The sequence below is a fragment of the Leptinotarsa decemlineata genome, unplaced genomic scaffold (genome assembly GCF_025532065.1).
Source record: "Leptinotarsa decemlineata unplaced genomic scaffold, Ldec_3_MD MMD2_tig00026307_RagTag_RagTag, whole genome shotgun sequence".
Taxonomy (NCBI): Eukaryota; Metazoa; Arthropoda; class Insecta; order Coleoptera; family Chrysomelidae; genus Leptinotarsa; species Leptinotarsa decemlineata.
The window spans coordinates 16,592,207-16,619,040 of NW_027412681.1; the positions used below are offsets into that span (position 1 = coordinate 16,592,207).

General features: G+C 34.8%; 1 protein-coding gene across 1 annotated transcript in view; it reads right to left on the reverse strand.

The window, feature by feature from the left end:
- Positions 1 to 7,701: 7,701 nt before the first annotated feature.
- LOC111513083 (transmembrane protease serine 9) overlaps positions 7,702 to 26,834 on the reverse strand; it is a 54,929-nt gene continuing 35,796 nt past the window's right edge. The window contains exons 8-10 of the mRNA XM_074181117.1: positions 23,428 to 23,597; positions 19,992 to 20,216; positions 7,702 to 7,921 (exon numbers count right to left, since the gene is read on the reverse strand). Coding sequence (XP_074037218.1) covers positions 7,734 to 7,921; positions 19,992 to 20,216; positions 23,428 to 23,597 — 583 coding nt within the window. The 3' untranslated portion in view covers positions 7,702 to 7,733. The remainder of the gene's footprint in view (positions 7,922 to 19,991; positions 20,217 to 23,427; positions 23,598 to 26,834) is intronic.

The window sequence follows — 26,834 nt, forward strand, 5'->3', positions numbered from 1 at the left end:
CTTCCTGATAATATGAAATAATTATCTTTTGATGTCCAAAATGTATTTCCCAGTATTCCGCCAATTGCAACAATTGGACTGGTTGAGCGTCTCTTAGACAAAAAACACGTGAATCCACTCATGAAAGAGGGAATTTTAGATTTACTTACTATTTGTTTACCTCAAAATTATTTTCAGTTTGGCGAAAAATATTATTCAGGCAGTAAAGGAGTAATAATGGGGAATCCTTTGAGTCTTTTCCTGACTGAAATTTTCATGGATAACATAGAGTATGAAATTATAATAATCAGTTAACTAACAGTTTCTTGTACTGGTTCAGAACCTAGATACCTAGATGATATCCTAGTCTATGTTTTGGTAAAGATAGGCAATTAGGCAAGTTCGTTGAAAATGTCAGTTCCATCCAACCATCCATAAAATTTACCACTGAAAGGGAGGTGAATAATTCAATAGATTACCTTGACTTAATCATTACGAAAAATAACAATGAACATGAATTTGCAATTTTCCACAAACCATCTTACACGGACATTATCATATATAATTCCTCCACACACCTTTATCAGCATAAAGTTGCTTTATTCAATAGTATGCTTCACAAACTATTTGATATTTCACTTTCTGAGAGTAATTTCCAGAGAGAGCTGAATTTGATGAAACGCATCGCGGTCGGCAACGGTTATAAGATAAATATTATGGACTCCATCCTTTCCAAAAAACTACAAAGGCAAGCCATGGACCAGGCTTACCCAAATTCAAGATGCGATAACGTCAGTTATAGGACAATGTCATATTTGGGTGAACCCACCAATAATATTGCCCGTTTTTTTGAAGAAAGAATGTATAAACGTAGCTAACAGAATGAATAATAGTCTGAGTAAATTTATTGAAAAGAACAAAGAAAAACTTCGGTGTCGGATAGATCAGGAATATATAAGTTGACTTATGGGTCTTGCCCAAAACTATATATTGGCCAAACAGGGAGAACATTTTCCCAAAGAATTGAAGAACATAGAAGTAGTTTTGTAAATAGAAAGACCAATTCCACATTTGCAAACCACCTTTTAGCAGAAGCACATGCGTTTGATCATGAATACGACGTGTTACATTCAGAAGAGATACGTTTGAAACTCAATCTCTTAGAATGTTTAGAAATCAATAGATTCAAGAATTCGACTAATTTACTGAATGATCAATTAGAATTGAATAACTTCTTGCTACTAAATATCTTTTCAAATGTGGAAACTGGGACATAAGCTCAGGTAATTTAATTCATTACAAACACAGGTAATTTAATTCATAACAAACTCAGGTAAAACTCAGGTAATTGAGATATGGATACTTCAAATTGTGAAATTAGGTATATTAAGCATTGAATATGTAGAATGTAGTTAGTAAAGACACGCCCGAAGCAGTCATTGTATGACGAAACACGTGTTGCGTTTTTATAAAACTGTTTAGTGAAAATCTCACAATAAAGTGTTTCTTGAATACGTTTCCATCATATTTTTCAAGAACTTACTCCATTTCAAATGTATGTGGATACAAATACACACTATGAAATATCGATGTCATATAGTAAAATTTCATCAATTTCTTTTGAGAACGTTTGAATACATCACTTTTTCTTATGAGCGACAAAAATACCATGTGTAAATGTATCTGACTAGTCTACAAACAAATTTTACCTAGAAATATAATCTCGCACGACGTATACATCAAACTGGTAGTTTAACTTACTATTTAGTTTATAACACTTAAAAATACCACCGATATATATAATATACAAAATATTCACAATTACAATTGTGCCCCATTAGAAGGAGGCGTATAGCCAAGGATGTTAGCAACGCCGCTTAACCCCCTCCCATAGCCATGCTGAGACTAGCCGCCTTGCTGACCACGTAACGCAAGTTTCAATGGAAAATTTTCGGAAATCATCTGATTATGCCTTGTACACAGACAGACAGTCGATAGAATATAAAAAGAAGTATATCCTGAAAAACTTCTCCGAAATAACCATGAAAAAAAATCTGCTTTTCCGTTAATCAGCTGTCGCCCCCATACGAACGACAACTCTCAGAAGTTGAGAAACTTGTGCGAGCTAAGGACTAACGAGGTCTCACCTTTTAACGTGTGATTTCTAACCCGGTTGCAGAATCATCCCAGCTTCAACCAGATAAATTCTCTCGAGAAAAACATCTGGTCGAGGTGGGAATCGAACCATCGGCCTTCCGATCGTGAATCGGGCACACTACCACCGCGGCCAATTCCACAACAATAGTCTCATCTCTTTGGATAAACAAGTTGTCTGCTACGAGAAAAGGTATTTTCTGACATTTTTCATAAAATATCAGTGACGAAAAACTGTATGGGACTACTTTTTTTTAATTATGCAAAACTAGCTTCAATAGTTCACTAAATAACGACGAATATGGGGAAGTCTAATTTTGTCATAATTTCGAAACTACTGCTCATATCGTAATTTTCCATGAAACTAATTTTTTACGCCTTTTTCACGTAGAATCCAGTGGTGTAAAAAACATGTATTTCCGAATGAGATATCAATAGTTATTGATGGAAAACTATTTTTTTAATGAGACACCCTATATTTTATATTCCTGCATATTTCAATAGAGCTCAAAATACCCTTTCCAAAAATGTAGCACACTCGATTTTTTGCTAGATTCATCTTTGAAATACAGGGCTTTTAGGTTTTTGCAAAGCGCAGTTTGATCAAGTAGGCTTTGGACGAAGCAGCGATAAAACAGAAAGAAATTCTACAATAGTAGATATCAAATGTTGAAAAAAGCTTTTCTCAGCAGTTCCAATAAAACTGATAACAATTCATACTATATTTACTACTAATAAATACAACTTCAACAATAATAGTAATGATAAAAAACAAACAATGAAATATATTCTTCCGAAGAAGGTATTCGAAATGTCCACCAGCTTCTCCTACACACAGGCGGCACCTTTTCTGAACATTTTTTGCCGATATAATTAGTTCAATAGGTTAGGTTAGGTTAGGTCCAAAGTGAATGGGTCTATTCGACCCTCCACCGCAACCCGCAAGGGTTTATTGTGGCTCACACATATTACAGTTCAGATGGTAAGAGTACGGCTCTCCCGAACTGTAAAGACCTGATTCGGTCCCCAGCGGGGCGGGCACAAAGTATATGCTCTGTTAATGAGGTAGTCGGATAGTCAAGTTGCAAGATTCCCACCTTGATACCCACGAAAACCTACCCATGTGAGGGTTTTTGCACATCAGCTACACCTGACGATGGCTTAGATTCAGCCGTGCAGGGCTTTTTCGCCTCTGGTTTTGGTGAATCAACACTTGAGCGCGAATGTTTGCTAACCTGCTCATGGGGGGGTTGTTCCCCCCACCTAAGACAGATTATGTGTATGCCGCTCAAGAATTTGGTGCAAGGCAGTTTTATAAGATACAACGCTCTTGAGGGGATGACTCAGTCGTTTCCTGACTGCACCACCAAACCTTTTTTTAAGGTTCAGTTGTTGGATCAGGAGTTGGGGAGTTGAGAAGCTCTCGCAACTCAATTGAATTTACAGGGAGGTCAGTTGGAATCGTAAACTCGACATCCATCTCTTCTGTAGACTCGCTCCCGAACTAAATTTACAGGGAGGTCCGTTGGAGTCGAAAACTCGACATCCATCTCCTCTGTAGACTCGCTCCTGAATTGAATTTATAGGGAGGTTAGTTGGAATCGTGAACTCGACATTCATCTTCTCTGTAGACTCGCTCCTGAATTAAATTCACAGGGAGATCAGTTGGAGTCCCGCATTACCGTGACAAGGAGATGCTACGACGAGAGGGCGTCCGGTATCTCGATGGTTCCTCTCGGCACGGATACACACACCTTAGGATTGAGCCATCGTTGGGCTGCCATTCAGTTAGGGAATAAAAGAACCACAAGTGATTCTGTCATTTCCGTATCCAGCGGGGCTACGTGGAAGCAGGCATCCGATGTCCAGTTTGCTCACCCCCACATCCCAAGCCAATGCGCTCGCCGAAAACAGCATGCTCAGTGGTTCAGGCAGTAAAAGAAGAACAAGGACAGCCAACCCGCCTCGTTCAATAGGAGTGAGAGAAGCAAAACTTTGCATCACTGCCTCTTCCAATTCGTATCTAGAATTGGTCGGCAACTCAAAAATGAAATTTCTCAACCACCCCCAGAGGTAAACCATAGGCATTAGGTCCGGTGACCAGGACGGCCAATGGTTGGGTCCTTGGTTGGCTATCCAATTATTACCGAAATTTGCAGCCAAAAAATTGGTGACAATTGATAAATCCTCCTGGTCCTATATGGCTTGAAATTTTTCAAAAATCCTCCTAACGTTAATTTTTGGTTGATCTAATGATATTTTCAAATTTATTTCGGTTGACGTTTTGGGATTATTTTCAACAGCTCCTAAAATGACTATTTCTCCCACCTCCTTATACCTATTTGATTCATATAATGTTGGCCTTCTCTTTTAAAATTGACCACCATCAATTAGGTTGTGTCGTAATCTTGCGAAAATGTCTGTAAAAGGTTGTCTTCTCTCTGGATACCTCTTGTAATACAAATTGTTTCCTGCTTCTGCATTTTCCTTGGTTTGTATAAAACAGATTCCATTTTCAATATTTCTCATACTTCATTGCGAATTTATTTGGAAATTGAACAAAAACCACTAGTTGAAGAGCGTCTTTTTTTTATAGCCGCATCGTCCAAAGCCTACTTGATCAAAGTATGCGTTTCAAAGTCTACATGAGAAAGCCTAAAAGCTCTGTATCTCAAAGAGGACTTCATTAAAATATAAATTCTGCTACATTTTTGAAATATGCAGGAATATACAAGGTGTACCATTAAAAATAGTTTTCCATCAATAACTATTGATATCTCATTTTTACACCATTGAATTCTACGTACAAAAGATTTTGGGAATATTTTCATAGAAGAAATAAATTTTCGACAAGAAAAAAGTTACAGCAAATTTTCTGAAATGCACATTTTTGAAAAACGTGCTGTAACTCAGAAACGAAGATAGATATCGATATGCGGTTTTCACCAATGAATTCGTCATAAAATTTGACTGAATAACAGCCATCAATTTTCATCTATCTATTTTGAAAAATGGAGTTTCCCTTTAAAAATGTCCAATGTGGCCCACTCTGTACATCTCTATTAACGCAATAGAATCTGAAACAATATTTTTGTGGATTTGAAGTAACACTCAATTGTGAGATTTTCACTGAACAGTTTACAACTGCGCTTTTGAAAACAGTTCAGTCTTGGATTCTTCTCAAGTAACGGCCAATTCCATCACATATTTTCTTGCTTGTCTATCTGTTTCGGTTCATCTATTTATTTGCCTGTTTGTATGTTCGTACGTTTTCCTGTTCGCTTGTTTTACTGTTATTCTGTTTTCGTGTTCTTTTTATTTCTGTATTATTGTTCATTTTTCAATTTATTTGTTTATCTGTCTATCTGTTTGTTTTTTGCCCATATAAATATTGTGTTGAATAAAGAAGAGTTGAAATTTGTATTTGTATCATGTCAAACTTTCCTTGAAACCTAAAGAAAAATTTTTGTAAAAAGTTCATTTCGCATTTTGGTTTTCGAATTACCTTCTTCTACATGGGAGTGAAAAAAACATTTGATCTTTTCAATCGCGTTTATGTAGGTGCTTCTATTGATTCTGATTCCCAAATTTTTGATGCTGTACTCAATTCCAGTATTTAGGTATGATAATCCAATTCTGATATCCAATATCCATTGGAAGTATCGCACGTGCGCTACTGAATAATACTATGGTATTTCAAGAATTAATATGAATTATCAATGAATTTCATTTGTTTGGACTTTCATTGTCCAATATTATATAAAATGATTTGAAATCCTTGAAAAAACCATTTCAAATGAAAAATTAAAAACAATATCTGAAAATAACAATTATATTCAGCAGAAAAAATCTGAAATGAAATTACTGTGGAATGAAATACAAGTGAAAAATAGAGCAGTTGAACAGAATATTTTTTTAAATATTAGGAGATTCCAAGCCAAGTTACTTCACGACGTTTCGATTGTTAGTATCCACAATCGAAACGTCGCGTTGTGAAGTACCTTGGCTTGGAATCTACTAATTTTTTCATTTCGTTCATTTAATTGTCCTATTTTTCACTTGTATTTCATTCAACTGTAATTTTATTTCAGGGTTTATGTTGCTTAATATAATTGTTATTTTTAGCTATTGTTTTCAATTGATTATTTGTATTGCTTCTTTTAGGTATTTCAAATTATTTTATATAATTTCAGACAATGGAAGTCCGAATTGATGATATTCATCATGAAACTTTGTCAATCACCTTCAAACGAACTTGAATTATGAATATATTTTTTTAAATCATCATCAATAACTTCTCCTCCCAGAATTGGTTTTTTTTATTATTATTTTGCAAAAATCGATCCATGGATAAGCTGAGTTTAAATATGGAACCAATTTCGATATATATGTACAGTAATATAATTTTGGAAGAAAATAGATGCAATTATACTCTTAAATAGTACGCCACTACAAAACCGATGTTTAATGAAATTTTTTGAATTCTCTGAAATTGGTCGAAAACGCATTTTCAACAACAGAAATACTAGTTGTTGTCCGCGGCTTCGCCCGCATAGAATTTGGTCTGTCACATTGAGTTTCGTGACACATCATTTCAAACAAATTGTTACAAACTCAAAACTTCAGGTTTCCAGCTTCAAAACTGACAAAATTCATTAAAATCTTTGAACCCCTATTTTTTATACTTGGGGGGTCGAAATTCCTGATTCCCTTTCTTGATGCTTATTTACGCTTTACATAGAACCTACCTGCATATTTCGAGATTCTAGGTTCAGTAGCTTCGGCTGTACGTAAATATAACAGCGGGCAACAGCTATAAATTTATTTTTCCACTTTAAAAATACAGTAACTAAACTGCATTAAGTAATGAATAGCTTCGAGAATCGAATTATGTTACCTATCGTGATAACTTTTGAACGATTCGTCCAAATTACTTAGTGTTAAAGACAAAGTTCATCTATATTGAATACTAAAAACGAAAATTGTATCAATTTGCATAAGAATTTGACAGATATTCTAAAATGTGAATTTGCATATAGTGACTACCACATGAGAAATCGTGGACTTTTATTCAAAACTATTCAAGATAAACAATCTCTCGGTACATTATCTGCATGTAACTACAACGGTACGAGTATAGGCAGGGCACGCCAAGATAGCTCTCAGCGAGCAAGAATTTTTCTGACTTACTTAATACGTTTCGTCATAATATGACCAAAATCACACAAACCTTTGTAAATTGTAGCCTATATGTTATTCTAATGTATAAGCTGTATTTATGTTAAGTTTCATCTAAATCCGTTCTAAATACGTTCAGGCGTAAGAGAGCCACAAACATACATACATCCATCCTCACAAACTTTCACATTTATATAAGTATATGAAATATTCACTACGAAGGCTCAGAAAACTTTGTTAGACTTGAATAATTAATTTTTGAAGTGATATAAATGAACTTTGAGGGTTCCCGAAAAAATCTTCGATTACCAAGAAGGAACTTCTACTATGAATGTTTCTGCATACCATTCAATAATAATGTTTTTAGAATCAAAATCAAACTTTATTGGAGTGTTTTTGTTTTGGAATCATTCAAAAGACAACTAATATTTCTTAATGTTATCTAAAATCCATGGCAGGAATGAAATAACTCTGGTATATATTCCTGGACCCTCTCCACAATCTTTCAGACCGTAGGAGACTATTCCGAATGTGTAGCTTCGTTTTTTTCCATCAATTTTGAAAGCTCTAGTTAGTGGTCCTCCGGAATCTCCAGTACACGAATCTTTTCCTAGAATGGAAATAACATACATTTAGTATCATTTTTGTTGAAATTCGAAAGTTATCACAGGTGAAATTAATATGACATTTTTGAAGGTAATCTCATCGTTTTTTTTAATATCTTTAATAATATCCAATGTAATCTAACTAGTATGAAGTTTCTGAACCTTTTGAAAAGACGATTGAATGTATAAGACCGAAATTGTTGGGTTAAACACGTATTACTGAAAGCGGTTTAACAATTTAATGACAGAGAAGGTATCAGTAGGTATAAGAAATTCCACTCAAATTGGCTAATTCGACAAAGAAACGAATCTTATGGAATAAAACTAACGATGACTGAATCAGACGAAAAAATATTAAGGTTGACTACATATTTTTTAATTGAAAATTAATTGCCGAACACGATTCAAAAGTAAGTTTATAATCTGTTATTTCGCTCAATGCCTAAAAATAATGGAATAATATAAGGTTAGGCTGCGTTTATAGAGTTTCACAACCATTGAATGCACTAGACCAGTTTGACCGATTGAAACACACTTGCAGACCGGTTCTGGGGTGTTTGGCCACTCGTCAGTGCGAGGTAGTGTCTATCATCAACATAAAGTCGATGATTTCCAATAATTGAAAATCGAATTCCTTCAGAGTATCATTCCTCGAACTAGGCTGAAGCGGACAACAATCAACAGGTTTATCATCGCCCCATCTGCCTGTGAACGAGGTAAGCAACCGCATATCCTCGTATACCGAAAGGAAATTCTTCACCTATAGTCATTGAGCATACCTGAAGACTGTCTATAAATCAAATCGTCTAAAGGAAGAATTCGTAGGTTGATGGACTAATGCCATTCGTGGTATTAGCCAGTGGAGTAGTAGTTTTCTGATAGGCATCAGTCTCAATTCCCTACATTATAGGGAGTTGAGACTGATAGCCTGAACAAATTGTTCTTTTAGATGATTTGATTTATAGCCCGCCCACTGACTATATGTGAAAAGTTTTCTTTTCTTATACGAGGAATTGAGCAAATTTCGGATTTGCGGTTGGTTACCTCGTTCACAGGCAGATGGGGCGACGACAAACCTGTTGTTTGTTGTCCTCTTCAGCCTAGCTCGAGGAATGATACCCTGAAGAAATGCGATTCTCAATTATCGGAAATCATCGACTTTATGTTGATGATATACACTACCTTGCACTGACGAGTGGCCCAACAGCCCGAAACCGGTCTGCGAGTATGTTCCAATAATTGAAAATCTATTGCGGATATAATTCAACGCCCTTCGTTGTATTAGCCAGGGAAGTAGTTATTTTTTTATAGGTATCAGTACATTAACCTTCAATGTAGGGAGTTGAGAGTCTAACCTCAACGAATTATTCCTTCCGATGATTCCAGTTTTTTGAGTTTATATAATTTTTTCTTTTCTCTGGAAATGACCTCAGTATAATATATATCTCGTACACTAAGCTCTATCAATAAAAATGTTTGGAATCCTAAAATTTAAAAAATCTTGCTTCCAGGCAATTTCTTCAGTGTATATTAATTCAAGATAAAATCCGTAGACATTATAATTTTATCAAATTTGTATACACTGAAGTTATTTACTTGGCAAAATTTTCAAAACTCAGAGCACTTTAGTGCACTGTACTTTCGCACAGGCACCGCTTTGAAAGCGCCTTAAGGATTTTTTTATGGTGCTTGCGTTTTATTCTTAAAAAAGCAACCGCAATGAGTCGAAAATGATAGCCTACTGCATTCTTCTACCAAAATATCTGCTGTTCTACGGCTAGCCGGTATGATTTTGCCTCACAGGATTTACACCTAGTGTCAAGAACCTTTAGACTCATCACGCGACTAGGGTGTCATCCTGGCAGCCCTTGAGGAATCACTCAGCTTCCAACTTCAGCCCACCACATCTGAGCAATAAAAATGTCCAGTGCTTTGATGGGCCGAGGTCTTCGGCATTGCTGGGAAAGACCCCTTTGTTTAGCCGCAGGGATGAAGTAATATCTGGCTTCGATGTGTAATTTTTACTGAACGGGTTCCAACTCGATGACAAAGTTGTCGTCACCTCGTTCAGTGTTAATGAGTAAATTAAGTTCATTCACCGCTCGTTCAGTTGCCTTGAACAGAATTTCTAATATTTCTGCTCTCTTAAAGATGGGAGTCCAAATTCATGATAACTCCACAGGCTCTGTCCAATACCGTTTTGTCATGTAGACACTTCAAACTTGATTAAAAATCCACGACCCTCTTGTTGTCGGAAAGTATGATCGTGGATTATCATTATCATCATTATTTTTTCACCATTGAGATGTAGGAGTTATATATCTTGCCTCACTAAACAAGTTGATTCATTTCAATAGAGGAAAGCGTTGAATTGGAGTATTTCACTGGTGAGAAATTCTTACTGAGGAAATTAACATTCACGTCTCCAACGCAGATAATATTCTAAAGCAAATGGAACTTCAAACGTTCAAGCCAGTCTCTATATACCTACACAGTAGGTTTAATGGACTGACGCCTATCAGAAAACAACTACTCCCCTGGCTAATACCACGAAGGGCGTTGGATTATATCAGACAGGCGTCAGTGCAGGAATCTTCACAGTCCATTAAACCTACTGTGTAGGTATATAGAGACTGGCTTGAACGTTTGAAGTTCCATTTGCTTTAGATTTGTTTATTGCCAGTCTTCAAGCATAGCCCATTGACTAATAAGAAAGTTTTTATTCCTTATTTAGAGGAATCGGGCAAATTACGGATGTGCAGTTGGTTAGTTCCTCGTCCACTAGATGGAGTGACATTTTTGATGTTCGCTCCAACTTCGGAAGAGGAATGAAATACTCTGAAAGAATTCCGATTTTCAATTGTGGAATATCATTGACTTTAGGTCGATGATGGTCACTATCTTGCACTGATGAGTGGCTAATAAGCCCGAAACCGGTCTGCAAGTGTGCCCGTTCCATAATTGAAGGTCGACTCTTTCAGTTGTATTGCCAATTGCATATGCAGGACATTTTCTGTGAAGATTCCTGCACTGACGCCTGTCTGATATAATCCAACGCCCTTCGTGGTATTAGCCAGGGGAGTAGTTGTTTTCTGATAGGCGTCAGTCCATTAAACCTACTGTGTAGGTATATAGAGACTGGCTTGAACGTTTGAAGTTCCATTTGCTTTAGATTTGTTTATTGCCAGTCTTCAAGCATAGCCCATTGACTAATAAGAAAGTTTTTATTCCTTATTTAGAGGAATCGGGCAAATTACGGATGTGCAGTTGGTTAGTTCCTCGTCCACTAGATGGAGTGACATTTTTGATGTTCGCTCCAACTTCGGAAGAGGAATGAAATACTCTGAAAGAATTCCGATTTTCAATTGTGGAATATCATTGACTTTAGGTCGATGATGGTCACTATCTTGCACTGATGAGTGGCTAATAAGCCCGAAACCGGTCTGCAAGTGTGCCCGTTCCATAATTGAAGGTCGACTCTTTCAGTTGTATTGCCAATTGCATATGCAGGACATTTTCTGTGAAGATTCCTGCACTGACGCCTGTCTGATATAATCCAACGCCCTTCGTGGTATTAGCCAGGGGAGTAGTTGTTTTCTGATAGGCGTCAGTCCATTAAACCTACTGTGTAGGTATATAGAGACTGGCTTGAACGTTTGAAGTTCCATTTGCTTTAGATTTGTTTATTGCCAGTCTTCAAGCATAGCCCATTGACTAATAAGAAAGCAGATAATATTTTTGGAATATGAGATTACGGAATATGACATATCGACTCTAACGAGTCAATATAATATTTATAGGATAAATCATGTGGTTTATTTGTAACACCTAGTACAAAATTGAATTCTTTTTACGATATTTTTACAAATAATTATTCTATTTCATCTGAAACATTTATTTCTTGATACTGAAGTTTACTGGGCACATACAATAGGACTCTACCACCCTTCGAGCCTGTGTTTTGCTCTTTCCTTATGATCACATAATTGTCCATTGCTACTCTATTTGAGTCAACACTGTTATTAAGCCATATCCCAGATATTTCGAGACTATCAAAATCATGTTGAACTTTATAATTGATCAATTCATTGTAACAAACGAAAGATTGAATGTTCAAGCGACCCAATGTTAATAAATTTTTGCGATTTACAGACATTGATATATTCTAGATCTAGAGGTACATCTAGTGAATGATGTACATTTTCTATGCATAAGATGTTAATTTTTTCACACTATTTTCAGTTTTGACGAAAATCACCCCATTAAATTACTTCATTTGGGTGCCATTTAGAACAAGTAGCCAGATTTCAGTTATTTTGATTCCTCTTTCTTCCAATTGGAATTATCTTTGTTTTTATGGAATTATGTCGCCTCCAATATACTCTTGGTTAATAATTTCAAGTGTCGCCCAGTATTTGTGTTTTTTATAATGAGATAAAGATAGTACCTTCTTTGGATGCATGTTTAAATACAGTTAATTTGTCGTTTTGCCTGAGGTGGCAATTTGTCCTCTATCCAGAAAGTCGAATAATCGGTATACTTTTGAAGTGATAAATAATTGTTTATTCAAGGGTAGCGTTTGATTCATCATCTTTTACAGAGAAATGGTACTGTTTACCGCAGAGAAACCTAGCCGAGCTGTAGATGCTAAACTGTCAGGTTCTGGATGAAATTATTTAAAGCAGTAGTTTTTAGCGTCACGACTAACTGTCTTCTCGTTTGAAATTTTCGTCTTCCCATTTGGGGTTCCAGGAACTCTAATATTTTACGACGTGTTCAACTTCACATTTATAATCATCTTCTAATGCTCCCTAAGAACTCACATGTATTTATCGCCAATAAAAACCGGTCGAGTCAAAATAATCTACAATATATTTAAACTAACATTGAACTGGCTGATAAATATTATCAGTACGGATAACTCACGATTAACAAAATTTTTTTGCGGTAATTAAAACTATCGAACTCTGATATTCCATACAGTTGGACAAAACAAGTACTGCAACAAATTGAATTTATAAATTTATCTGAATCATGGAGTCACATTTCTGTATCTCACATCAGGTGTAATAAATGATATTTGTTAGAAAACTATCACGGCAAATAACACAAGGATCATTTTTGGTTCAGCTTACCACTACTATTCACGTCTGTCTGCTTGTACTTCACAATTCATAATGAACCGTCGAAATATCTTCATCTGAAATTTGTAAAATAAGAACCATTACTCAGTTGAGAATATGCAATACCCATACTAGAGAACTCACTTTGTACGGCTCTGCATATAACATACACCCACAGAAAATTTATACAGCTACATGAAAAAAATGTATACGTAACAATCTATGACGTTTTTCTCGATTCTTAGCTAATATGGTGAACGCTCTGGAGAATTCTACGCCTTTCCTAGCCAAAAACAGCCAATAATAGTTCAAATATCCTCAGATTATAATAATAATAATATCCACAAATCCAGTGACGTAGTCAGATTTTTATTACAAAAAGCTTGCACCACAAATCTCTCACATTACCATATTTTCAGGAGTTATAACTGTAGAACGCATTGAGCTGTTGACTTCGGATTTTCACTGTACAAATTCACTGGTGTTCTACTTGGTGATGACAGTGTTGTCAGATCTCAAATATGTCTATAATCTGAATAAAAATTACAAACAAATACTTTGTTTCCAAAATTGAAGTTGTTGTAACTTCGTTATAAACAAATATTTTTTAATGAAAATTTGACAGTTTTGATTTATAACGACTACGAATCCAGTGGTGTAGTCAAATTTGAAAACAAAAATTGCCTAATAAACTTTTGCCGTTTTTGACAAACAAAAAAAACCTTAGAGTGCCTTGGAAATGAAACTAAAATTGTGAAAGTTAGTGTCAAGATACAGTTTTTCATGCTCAATATTTCAATAAAAAAAAAATTGAGATTGATTGAAAAATGCACATTCTACAGGGGTGGTTCCATTTTAAATGGGTCACACTGTACATATATATATATATATATATATATATATATATATATATATATATATATATATATATATATATATATATATATATATATATATATATTATTCTCAGTATTCCACATAATGGAATCAATGAAATTCTGCAGGTTTTTAACCATTATGATGAACTGGTACAGTTCGCTATTGAGGAAGAGGATTCCAACAGAAGTGTTCCCTTCTTAGATTCCCGACTAATAAGGCGAAAGGACAATTCCTTAATAAATAGAAAATCAGGATCATCTGGCAGATTCTTACACTATAACTCTTTCCATCAGGAAAAACAAAAAATAAATTTAATATTGGGGATGAAAAATCGCTGCTACTCATAGCAGCCTTCGTTCACAAAATTTAAAAAAACTTGCAGAATTGTTTCTTCAAAATGGCTATCCAAAATCTCTCATTTATAAACTACTCTTCAACAGATATTCCGTGAACACAATTCTAGACAATAACAATTTGTATCAAAATAATAATTTGCATAATAATATTAATATTACTAACAATAACAATTCCCCACAAATGACATTCTATTTCTCGTTACCTCATCTAGGTAGCCTCTCATACAATCTTAAAAAAATTTTTAGTCAATTTGAACATGTGAAATTAGCTTTCAAAAATCTGAAGACTATTAAGAAACTTTTTTCCAACTTAAAAGACAAAGAAGATATAATCAATCTATCCAATGTGGTTTATTCCATCCCATGGTCCAGTTGTGAAAAGATTTACATTGGACAAACTAGTAGAAAATTAAAAGACAGAATCACTTCTCACAAGAGTGACATAAGATGTAATAAACCGTCATGTTCTCTTTCTAATCACACCATAAATTTGGATCATGCTTTTTCCTTCGAGAATGTTGAAATTTTAGACTCAGAAAATAATACTCAAAAAAGAACTTTCTTAGAAATGTGTCACACAGTTAAAAATTCAAATACTATTAATTCCAGGACAGACATTGAAGTTGCAACAGAGGCAACTAAAAATAAATGCAAATAATTTCGATAGAACTATTATTATTATTATAAATCTTAAATTTAACAACAATAATATTATAGAAAATACAAATGGGTACAAAAAATTACTTATTGATCTAAATGAGGTTGTCAAACTCTTATAGCCTACATTTCAGTATGTCGTCCTCCACGTTCAATACAAATTATGGTCCTTCTGGTGTTTTCCAGATGTTGTACACTTTTTGTTTCAGGTGACCCCACAAAAAAAAGTCTGATGGCGTCAAGTCGGGTGATCTAGGTAGCCAATAATATTCCCAGTTACGTCCAATAACTTTGCCTCTGAACATTTGTTGGAGGGACTGTTTTACAGCAATCGTGTGATGTATTGGTGCGCCATCAAGCTGATACCATAGGTCATATTTAATATTTAAAGGCATATTATCTAAAACTTCACTAATCTCATTATTTTAAAGGTTGAGATAACCGACGGATGATAAATTTTCCCTAAAGAAAAATGGCGCAATTATTTGGTCGTGAAGTAACCCACACCATACATTAGTTTTAAAGGAATACTGATCACCACATTCAACTGTGGAACTGGGAATTTCTTAGGCCCACCATCGGCAATTTTGAGAACTTACCGTTCCATTTGAAGAGAACGTTGCCTCATCTGTCCATAAAATTTTATGCGGAAACTTTACATTTTCTTCTCTCTCCTTGAAACCAAAATGAAAACCCCAAACGGACATCAAAATCTCGTTCTTTTAATGTGTTAATAAATTTTGGCTTGTAAGGCCAAAATTTTAATAACAAAATTTAATAAAATTTTTCCAACTATTTCTCTCTTGTAATCGGTATTTTTTATAATATCGGTTATGCTCGTTTGCCCGTGTTCAATAACTTTTAAACAAATGTTAAGTTGGGCCTCCTCATCATATTTACTTGGAGTGTGCTTTTTCATAAATTGATTTGCTACGGATCCTGTTTCTCTGAATTTCGTTTCTCTGAATTGATTTGCTACGGATCCTGTTTCTCTGAATTTCGACATTATCCTTGACACGGTAGTATGTTGAACTTTTTTTTCCTGGATGCCGTTCATTAAAAACTTTAGCTACTTGCCGGTATGGTGTATTCTCACCACATATTATAACTATTTCTGTTCTTTCCTGAAGAGACAACATTATTGCAACAATAACTGTTAAAAATTTGACAAGTAAATCAACAACTTGACACTACCATAGCATGCATTCTGTTTGTCAAGACCTACTTAAAATTTTTATTCAACGTGATTAAGCATCCTTACCGCCCTAGTTAGTGTTTATAAATAATCTGTAAATACTGAATATTGAAATTTCAATGTGATTTCCACTCTAGTAATTTTATTGATACTTTGCAGTTTTTGAGTTGTGTCTGCTTTTTCAAAATTGAAGGTACTGACGTTTGTTTAAGGAAATAGCCAAGTGATTGAAACTTTGCACCAGTCATGTTAAAATTTTTATAGCACATTTTTAATTTCCCTCTAAAAATGTCCATATAAGTAAAAATGTATCAGAAAAGTTAAACTCCATGATGAATTTGTTATGTATACATGAATTGATGACAATTAACCAATTATATATATATAACAGGCGTATATCTGCCAGAACCCAGGAGCACAAAAACTCGATAAGAACAAAACAAACCTCCTCTGCCCTCTTTCAACACCATCTACAAACAGGATTTGGAAAACAATAATTAAAAACAACCACCAAAGACAACCACAAATTGATAATGAACCATCGCAGGTAGGAGAACCGCCAGAAGCCATTAACAACCCTCAGGTAGAAAAACAGGTAGGAGAACCGCCAAAAGCCATCAACAACCCTCAGGTGGAAAAACAGGTAACAAATCCATACAACTTACGCAAGCGAAACCATATAAAAACACCACAAGAAGAACCTAACATCAGTTACACCTCTCGAAGCGAAGCAGTAACTCGTCTTGATAATGCCATCTGAGATGATGGCGAAACGTCAACTATCGAATAGTACACAACGGATGAACACCCGGAAAAACAACACATCCTATTCTACCATCCGTGAAAACCTACATTATACATACTTATATATATATATATATATATATACCGGGTGTCAACGAATCTATTAGACAAGTCATAACTTCTAGACTATTAGGTGTATCAAAACGAGATTTGGTACAGATAAATGGTATGTGGAGAGGAGAGTTTTCACATATTTTTCACTTTCCGGTCACTTCCGGTTTCAGCGGAAATGGCTCCGGTTCTGAATTTTTAAATGGAACACCCTGTATATTGTAACATTTTTGGATTTCTGAGACAATTCTGGATCAGAAACTGACATTTCCGGAAGTTTTTCAGCCTACTTGATTTTTTCAGAGTCACTTTTAAAATTGCATCTAGGTGGCCATGATCGGACGTAAACTAATCTATGGACCTCAGGTGATATCAGAAAATTGCAATAGCGGAGTTTTAGTGACTAGTGTGTTGAATATGAATGAGACAAGTTTACTAAATAACATTTTCGTGTCTAACTATTATTTTTCAAATGGCGACCATTTTTTGACAAGCACTTTCCGAAAAAAGGATTTTTTGACAAATCTAACGATACTAATTTATTTGCGATTGGATTACAAATAAGAACATAAATTAAATATTACTGAGGAAAATACTCGATACAAATTCATTTACTTTTGTCAAGGGTGCCATGGATAGGAATGATGCATAATATTTTGCGGTTATTTCCATCAAGTCCACTTTGGAGAACAAAACGCTCACCTAGGTTATGACAGTGACATAAGCTTTATGAGCAGAAAGTAGAAGTTTCTCTTGATTTTCGTTAATTTTAGTTTAATTTTTCGTCGAAATAATGTATACTCAAAGTGAAAAAGTGGATATGTTGTTATTGTTTGGAGAATGCCACAGAAATTCAAGAAAAGCTGCTGAGTTGTATGCTCAGAGATATCCCAATCGGCAACACCCATCTCATCAGTATTTTCCCTATGTTGAGAGTCGTTTTAGGCAAGAGGGAAATCGAGACGCAGAACAGAGGTTTGTCATAAATGAGGAGACTGAGATTAACGTTCTTGCTATGGTAGAAGTTGATAAAACGGTTTCTTTAAGAGAAATTAGTAGAGAAATGCAGATAAGTCACGAATCAGCAAGAAAAATACTGAAAAAGCACGGATATCGAGCATTTAAATATCAGTTACATCAACATTTGTATGCTGACGACGGCAATAGAAGAGTAGTATTTTGTGATTGGTTGCTTCAAAATCATAGAGTTAACCCAAATTTTATCAACTTCATTCTATTTTCCGACGAATCACGGTTTACAAATAATGACATGTTTAATAAGCAGAATTGTCGGTACTGGGCCCAACAAAATCAACATGCAATGAGAGAGGGCAATTTTCAAGAAAGGTTTGGCGTCAATGTCTGGGCTGGTATCGTTGGAAACAGAATAATTGGTCCAATATTGTTTCAAGGTCAGTTAACAGGGGTTAGATACTTGGGTTTTCTTCAAAATGAAATCGAGGATCATCTTAATGATATGCCTTTAGAAGTTTTACGGCAAATTTACTTCCAGCAAGATGGAGCACCACCCCATAATAGCAGAGACGTACTTGATTTTTTAATAGAGCATTTTAATAATAGAGTTATTGCAACCAACGGTCCAGTACGGTGGCCTGCCCGCTTACCGGATCTGACTGTGTTAGATTTCTTCATTTGGGGATATGTAAAAGAAAGGGTCTACTATGCAACAGCCCCAGCCACTCTCGAAATCTTAGAAGAAAGGATTCAACAGGCATTTAGAAGTATATCGCCTCAAATGTTACAAAACGTGTTGAGAGAAACAATTGAACGAGCTGAAATGTGTCTTGAACAAGGAGGGATGCACTTTGAAAATTTACTATAGTGGAATTTTCAAGAACTTAGGATATTGCAAAAAATCTAAGTGCATCGCTGAAATTATTAGTTAAATTTGTTAAATTTGTTGATCCAATTGCAAATAAATTAGTAACGTTAGATTCGTCAAAAAATCCTTTTTTCGGAAATTGCTTGTCAAAAAATGGTCGCCATTTGAAAAATAATAGTTAGACACGAAAATGTTATTTTGTAAACTTGTCTCATTCATATTCAACACACTAGTCACTAAAACTCCGCTATTGCAATTTTCTGATATCACCTGAGGTCCATAGATTAATTTACGTCCGATCATGGCCACCTAGATGCAATTTTAAAAGTGACTCTGAAAAAATCAAGTGGGCTGAAAAACTTCCGGAAATGTCAGTTTCTGATCCAGAATTGTCTCAGAAATCCAAAAATGTTACAATATACAGGGTGTTCCATTTAAAAATTCAGAACTGGAGCCATTTCCGCTGAAACCGGAAGTGACCGGAAAGTGAAAAATATGTGAAAACATTCCTCTCCACATACCATTCAACTATACCAAATCTCATTTCAATTCTCCTAATAGTCTAGAAATTATGACTTGTCTAATAGATTCGTTGACACCCGGTATATATATATATATATATATATATATATATATATATATATATATATACATATATATTTATATGTATATATATATATATATATATATATATATACATATATATATATATATATATATATGTATATATATATATATATATATATATATATATATATATATATATATATATATATATATATATATATATATATATATATATATATATATATATATATATATATATATATATATATATATATATGGTTTCACATTATGTTATACCCATTCAGACAATACAAGTTCGAATCTCTAATCTACCAAGTTGCTGTCAATATAGTGATATCGAAACTGGTATATACTTCTCGGAATTCTTTTTTTAGTTGGTCGATATTTTTGCGAAGGCTTTTGATATTTTCATATTGAGTTTTTCCATATTCTGGAGTTTCTCAAGTGTTAACGCATTTGTTACCAGTTTCGAACTCACTGCATCGATCTTTAAGTTAATGAAGAGTTCATAAAAAATCTCTTATTTTGTTTCATTCCACCATCAAATTCGTATTATACCAATTAATTTCTCATTCTTACCTTCTTTGGATCCAACACAGTATTGGGAATCAATCACTTGATGTTTATATATTCGGTCACAAATATCATTGTTCACTAATGGTCCAGAGAAATATCTCAGTTTTTTGGAATATTTACCATCATTTCCATTGGTAGTTCTTCCCCATCCAGCTACCGTGAAATACTTTCCCATGAGGTTATTTTCCAAAAGATTACCACGAGGCAAACAAACTGGTTTCACGTAGTCTAAAAATAATTGAATCAAATATTTTCAACCTTGTTTCGGAAATTAACTGTATTTAAAATGATAAGGTGTGGGTAAAAGTTTCTATTGCAATAGAGAGGTATTGTAAGAGGTCAGTTCAAAAATAAGGTGAATTTTCATTTTCCTCAAAAAATATTTATTCATTTGTCAATATCTATTCTGTCCCCTCCAAAGTCTTTCCCCTTACATATAATACACTTGTGCCAGCGTTTTTTCTAATCCTTGAACTCCTCAAGGACTCATTTTTCAGCAATTAGGTTTTCATCTCCCCAATCATTGCAAAACCCCCCAGGAAGAAGTCGTAAAGGGTCAAATCTAGTGGATACAGTGGTTGAGGTGTTAATTTTGGCAAAAAAATACGAACAAGCAACGATCAGTAAGCAGATGCATTATCGTGATGAAACAATCATGAATTGTTTTCTACGTATTGCTTCTCGCAAGCGACTCATAACTTCAAGATAATGCTTATTATTGACCGTACGAAAATGTGAAATGAACTTCTGATGTACTAGGCACGGTGATCGAAGAATACAGTGAGCAGAACCTTGCCATTTGATTGAACTTGGCGTGCTTTCTTTGGTCTTGGCTCTCCTGAACATTCACCTTATTTCTTTAAAAGACCTCGTATATATTCATCCACAACACAGTCCACACTAACACCAACAAACATTATAAAATTCGAAGGTACCGATATTTTACTTGGGAGATATATTTAGATAATCACGATACAACAAACCCAAAAATGTTTGGAATTGTTGCACCAATTGAAAGTGTGTACTTGTCAAAACTACCATTTTATCCTATGACATATTAAATATATTTTATTTTTCATTTGTGGTAGAAGTAAAACAAAAGTGAACTAGCATAACATGATATGAGAGGGGCAAGTCACGTGTCGTTGATGGGTTTTCGGAAATCGGTTCTGAATAAAGTTCTGTGGATCTAATTACTATTCGTCTTGGAAATACTTCACATCAAAATATTTTTGGTCACATACAGTGTGTCCCAACTAAAACTTGTCAGCCCCCGAATCTGCGAACTTGTGAAAAAATGAATATCGCTCTCTCCCTCGTCGATTTTTATTTCAAGGGAATACTTTCATCGAACACATTATTATTGTGTTGTCAACCCCCTCATCCCCAGCAACCCCTACTTCAGAATGGGACTACTATACTTATGTTACATCATTTTAAAGGGAATTCAATCTCAAATACATCGGTGTACTCAAATTGAGAATCGATCAAGTCAATATCAAGATATTTTTATTTTTCATCACCTAAAATGGAAACATCATTTGAAAGGTTCAAAATGTGAACATTTCTGGAGTCACTGCACGACACTCCACAATTATCCTGCATAGATCATCAAGAGAATTTGGATTTCGAATGACACCATAAAAATTAGTCTAATGTTGATGAATCATGAGATCTAGCCAGCCATTCTATTGGTCCCCGCCTTCCAATCCATTTCCCTGTGAAATTGTCATCTAAAAATTGACGTACAGGTGCAACAAAATATGGAGGAGCTCCATCTTGTTGAAAGGTCAGCTGTCCTTCAAGTAGACCATCAGAGTCTTCAAATAACTGAGTTATTCTGGGCTTCACAGTTGTATCAAGAAGTTCAAAATACGTTTGTCCGTTGAGGTTACCATCAATAAAATATGGACCTACAATATGGTCTCCCAGAATATCAGCCCAAACATTCAATTTCCGGGGAGTGTATGAATGAGTTTTCCTGTAGGTACCAATGGGGATTTACGTCACTCCAGCATCTGCAGTTGTGCCTGTTCACATGTGTATTCAAAGAAAAGGAAGATTCGGCAGAAAAGCATACATTGAAGCGATAATTATCACCAATCAATAAATGACTCATGATTTCACAAAACTCTGTAAGTCTGTCAAGATCGTCTTCATTTAATACTTGTTCATTCGGCATTTCATAAGCATGGAATTTTGCTTGTTTCAGAATTTGATGTACGCTGTTTTTAGAAACTCCAGAAATATCTTGAATATTAGAAGTTGTCCATTACTACATGTCCTACAATTGAAACAGCGACCCTTTCATTTCTCATAGGCTTCTCTCGTTCATGTTTTTATTCAGCACTGATTCCGACTTCATGAACTTATTCATCAATTGAATCACGTACTGATATGATGTGGTTTCTTCTGGAGCCGTAGCTTTAGCACATCGTCCATTTCCAAAATACGCAGCTGCAATGGATATTCTCTCTTGTATAGTATAAACCATTTTCGGAAGTTTTTAAATTGTTGAATGACGTTAATCCAATACATCAATATACTAAGGCTTAAACAAAGACATGCGTATACAAAAACACATGGCGACAATTTTGTTCCAATGAAAACGTCTGCATCATCTTCTAAACTATTATTTCTGAAAGCATATCATTTTGCAATACAGTGGCGTACCCATTTTAGGTGGTGAAACATAAAAATATCTTCATAAAACTTAGTTTTCATTATAACTATAACAATACTTGATCGATCCTCAATTTCAGTACATCGATGTATTTATGTATTTGGGATTGAATTCCCTTCAAAATGATGTTTCACAAATATAGTAGTTCCGTCGAAAATTTTGAAGTAGGGGGTGCTGGGGATGAGGGAGTTAACAACACAATGATAACTAATCACCCAAAATAGTAGAAGTATTATGCACATGCTCGAATTCAGTATATTCGGTTACATGTTGTATCGTTGCAGTGAACAAAGCGCTTGTTCATTTTATGTGGAAAGTATGAAAAATAATATATTTTTTTTGCAGTTCAAAAACATATTTATTTCAAATAACGTGTGATACTGCTAGTTTTCAGCACCTGAAGTTTTTTGTAATAATAAAGTTTTTGAGACCGATGATTTTAATCAATTTAAAAATATAGTTATAAGTCAATTCATCAATGATAAAAATAAATCTGTCTGAAAGTGTATCGGAGAAATATACATACCTTTAAGAAAATGAATATTTTGAAATGAAATTTCGTAAATTGCTTTTCGTACAATGTGTGCAATTTTCCTGCAGAAAAATTCAAATACTTTAACAGTAAAAAAATTTCATTTTCAATAATACATTTACTTCGAAAAATCAGTGCATACTCAAAACTCTGTATTTGTTCAACTCAAATTCTGTGAAATTATCCAGAAGCAGACTTGAAAAAGGAACTGTATTTGAATTTACCATTGAATTCAACAGGAGTCTCCAGTTGGATCAGCATTATGTCATTTTGATGATTATCGTATCTATAATCATTTAGAAAAATTTCTTCGATCAATATATTTTGAGGCTGAGGTGCACATCCATCTCCTTCACAATTTTCCATTTCAATAGAATTGTCTCCTACTTTCACTCTGAAAAATATTTCAATTCATTATACCTTTTTTTTCATTCCCGATGAATTCAAAACATTGACACTGCTTTTCAAAAGCTTGGAACTCTGTTCCGAACCAAAAAACTGTACACACCTCAGCAACGTTTGATGCTTTATAAAGCTCAGATCAGAACTTCTTTTGGTTATTGTTCTCGTGTATGGAGCTCTGCCCCCAAACATATCCTGAAGTTGCTGTATTCCATCCAGAAAAGAGCCCCCCGCCTGAATGCAGACGCGAACATCACGTGCAACTTTGATAGTCTGGAACATCGAGGAAAAGTTGGACATTAGTCTCTCTTCTATAGATACTTTCACGGCAAGTGTTCAAGTCACTTGGCACACTTGATTTCACCAAGAGCGGTATATATCAGAAATATGGGACGGACTGTGGTTGCTCATCGTTTTTAGGATCATTTCAGTACATCTCAAACTCAACTGCTTGAGAACTCTTTCATCTGAAGAATTGTCTTTATGTGAAATAAACTTCCTGAGAACGTTTTTCCAAATAGATTCAATCTCCAGCGATTCAAATCCAATGTGAATCGCTACTTTCGTACAGGTACCGCTCTGAAATCGCCTTGAGGATTTTCCTGTAGTGCTTGTGTTTCGTCCTTAAACAAAGCTTTCAGCAAAACAAGTATCATATTAAAATAAAACGATGAATATAATCAGTAGTAGAATATATATGATCTTATTATACGTTATTAAGTTTGTACATCTCAACCTACCCATTTATGATGATTACCCATTATTATTACAAACTCTTTTGACCTAGCTTCCCAATGAGAAGACTTCGCTCATATTATAATTAGCATGGCGTCACTTTGCTTTCATTCGAACCCACACCGCAGGGGTAGCTATAGATCTGTGAACGTGTGTGTGAAATTTCAGCCCAATCACTCAAAATTTATTGGTTCAAATGCCAGTTCGAAGATGTGTATCTTCCCAACTGAATAGCATACTGATAGATTGATTCAAATTAAAGCTGGCAAAATAATACATTGGAGTTATTGACAAAGACATTGCAATGGAGTGTGCAAGGTGACCAAAGTGTCAATGTTTTGAATTCATTATACCTTTTTTTTTCATTCCCTTTGGTCACCTTGCACACTTCATTGCAATGTCTTTGTCAATAACTTCAATGTATTTTGCCAGCTTTAATTTGAATCAATCTATCAGTATGCTATTCAGTTGGGAAGATACATATCTTCGAACTGACATTTGAACCAATAAATTTTGAGTAATTGGGCTGAAATTTCACACACACGTTCACAGATCTATAGCTACCCCTGCGGTGTGGGTTCGAATGAAAGCAAAGTGACGCCATGCTAATTCTAATATGAGCGAAGTCTTCTCATTGGGAAGCTAGATCAAGAGAGTTTGTGATAATAATGCATCATCATAAATGGGTAGGTTGAGATGTACAAACTTAAAAACGTATAATAAAATCATATATATTCATCCACTGATTATATTCATCGTTTTAATTTAATATGATACTTGTTTTGCTAAAAGCTTTTTTTAAGGACAAAACACAAGCACTACAGGAAAATCCTTGAGGCGATTTCAGAGCGGTGCCTGTGCGAAAGTAGCGATTCACATTGGATTTGAATCGCTGGAGATTGAATCTATTTGGGAAAACGTTCTCAGGAAGTTTATTTCACATAAAGACAATTCTCCAGATGAAAGAGTAGTGGGCCAAGTAACTTGAACACTTGCCGTGAAAGTATCTATAGAAGAGAAACTAATCTCCAACTTTTCCTCGATGTTCCAGACTATCAAAGTTGCACGTGATGTTCGCGTCTGCATTCAGGCGGGTGGCTCAGTTCTGAATGGAATCCAGCAACTTCAGGGTATGTTTGGGGGCAGAACTCCATACACGAGAACAATAACTCAAAGAAGTTCTGATCTGAGCTTTATAAAGCATCAAACGTTGCTGAGGTGTGTACAGTTTTTTGGTTCGGAACAGTGTTCCAAGCTTTTGAAAAGCAGCCTTTGCAATTCCAGCGACATGATTGTGCCAAGACATACTGGTGTCCATTTCAACACCCAACAAATGTATCAAAGCAAAAAGTGGAATTGTCTGACATGACATTATTATATCCGGTTCGGAGACATTTATCTTCTTGGAGAAAACCGTTGCCTGAGTTTTTGTGGCATTTAATTGAACCTGGGTACTTTCATCCGAATTCGAAATGACTTCTAGATCCTAGATATGCTAGGAATTGTTCTAAATTAAAAATTAATATGGAATCAACATATTGATACCTTACCTATCGACTGAATTCAGCGTTCAAGATATTCGAGCCATTTTCTGAATAAAAAAAACTTTCCAAGCCTTTTTTGTTCTCGATAGTTCCTATCGCTACAAACAAAAAGTTTCCTCGTTTCATCAATGATGGCAGCAGCTCTCGTATGCGATACGAAAAATAATTGGAATGTCTTCCTGGTTGCCTACCTTTCAGGAGTTTTTGTAAAATTTTACGGATAACGTAACAGTCTTCATGTGGCAACTGATGATGATATAGTTTACAATCATTTTTGCCAGTTACTTTTCTGTATCTGCAATTTGGTGATTACTTTCTAGACATGAAAAATATAAGATTTTATCTGTAACAACTCTCCACTGCTTATCATCAGCTTGCACCTGTGGTGGTAACTGGAAGACGATTGTGGATACTAACAATCGAAACGTCGTGAAGTAACTTGGCTTGAAATCATTTAATTGTAATTTTTCAATGTTTTTATTGTTCGATATCCAATTGTTGCTTTTTTTTATTTAATTGCTATTTAATTTTAGGATTCTTTTGCTTATTATAATTGTTATTTGCAGCTATTCATTTTTATTTTAGATGGATAGACAGATTGCACTTTATTTCCAACAGGTATACACCCAAATATAGGAAATGTTGAAGAAAATATACTAAAAAATAACATTCCATTCAATCGAATTCACATATTACATATTAAAACGACATATTATAAATGAATTAGCCTTCACAAGGTTGACATAAAACAATTGAAAGTTATATAAAAAAACTATAAATGAAAGGTTGGTTGGTAAGATACAATCCTTGATAAAGTTCAAAGAGTTCCCAATAATGTCACACATGTTACATATTAAATTAAAATCATAACACATTAAATTTACTGGTGCTTTGAGATTCACATCTCGTATCTTGAGTTGAGGCGTGGTACATTTATTTTTGTAGGAGCG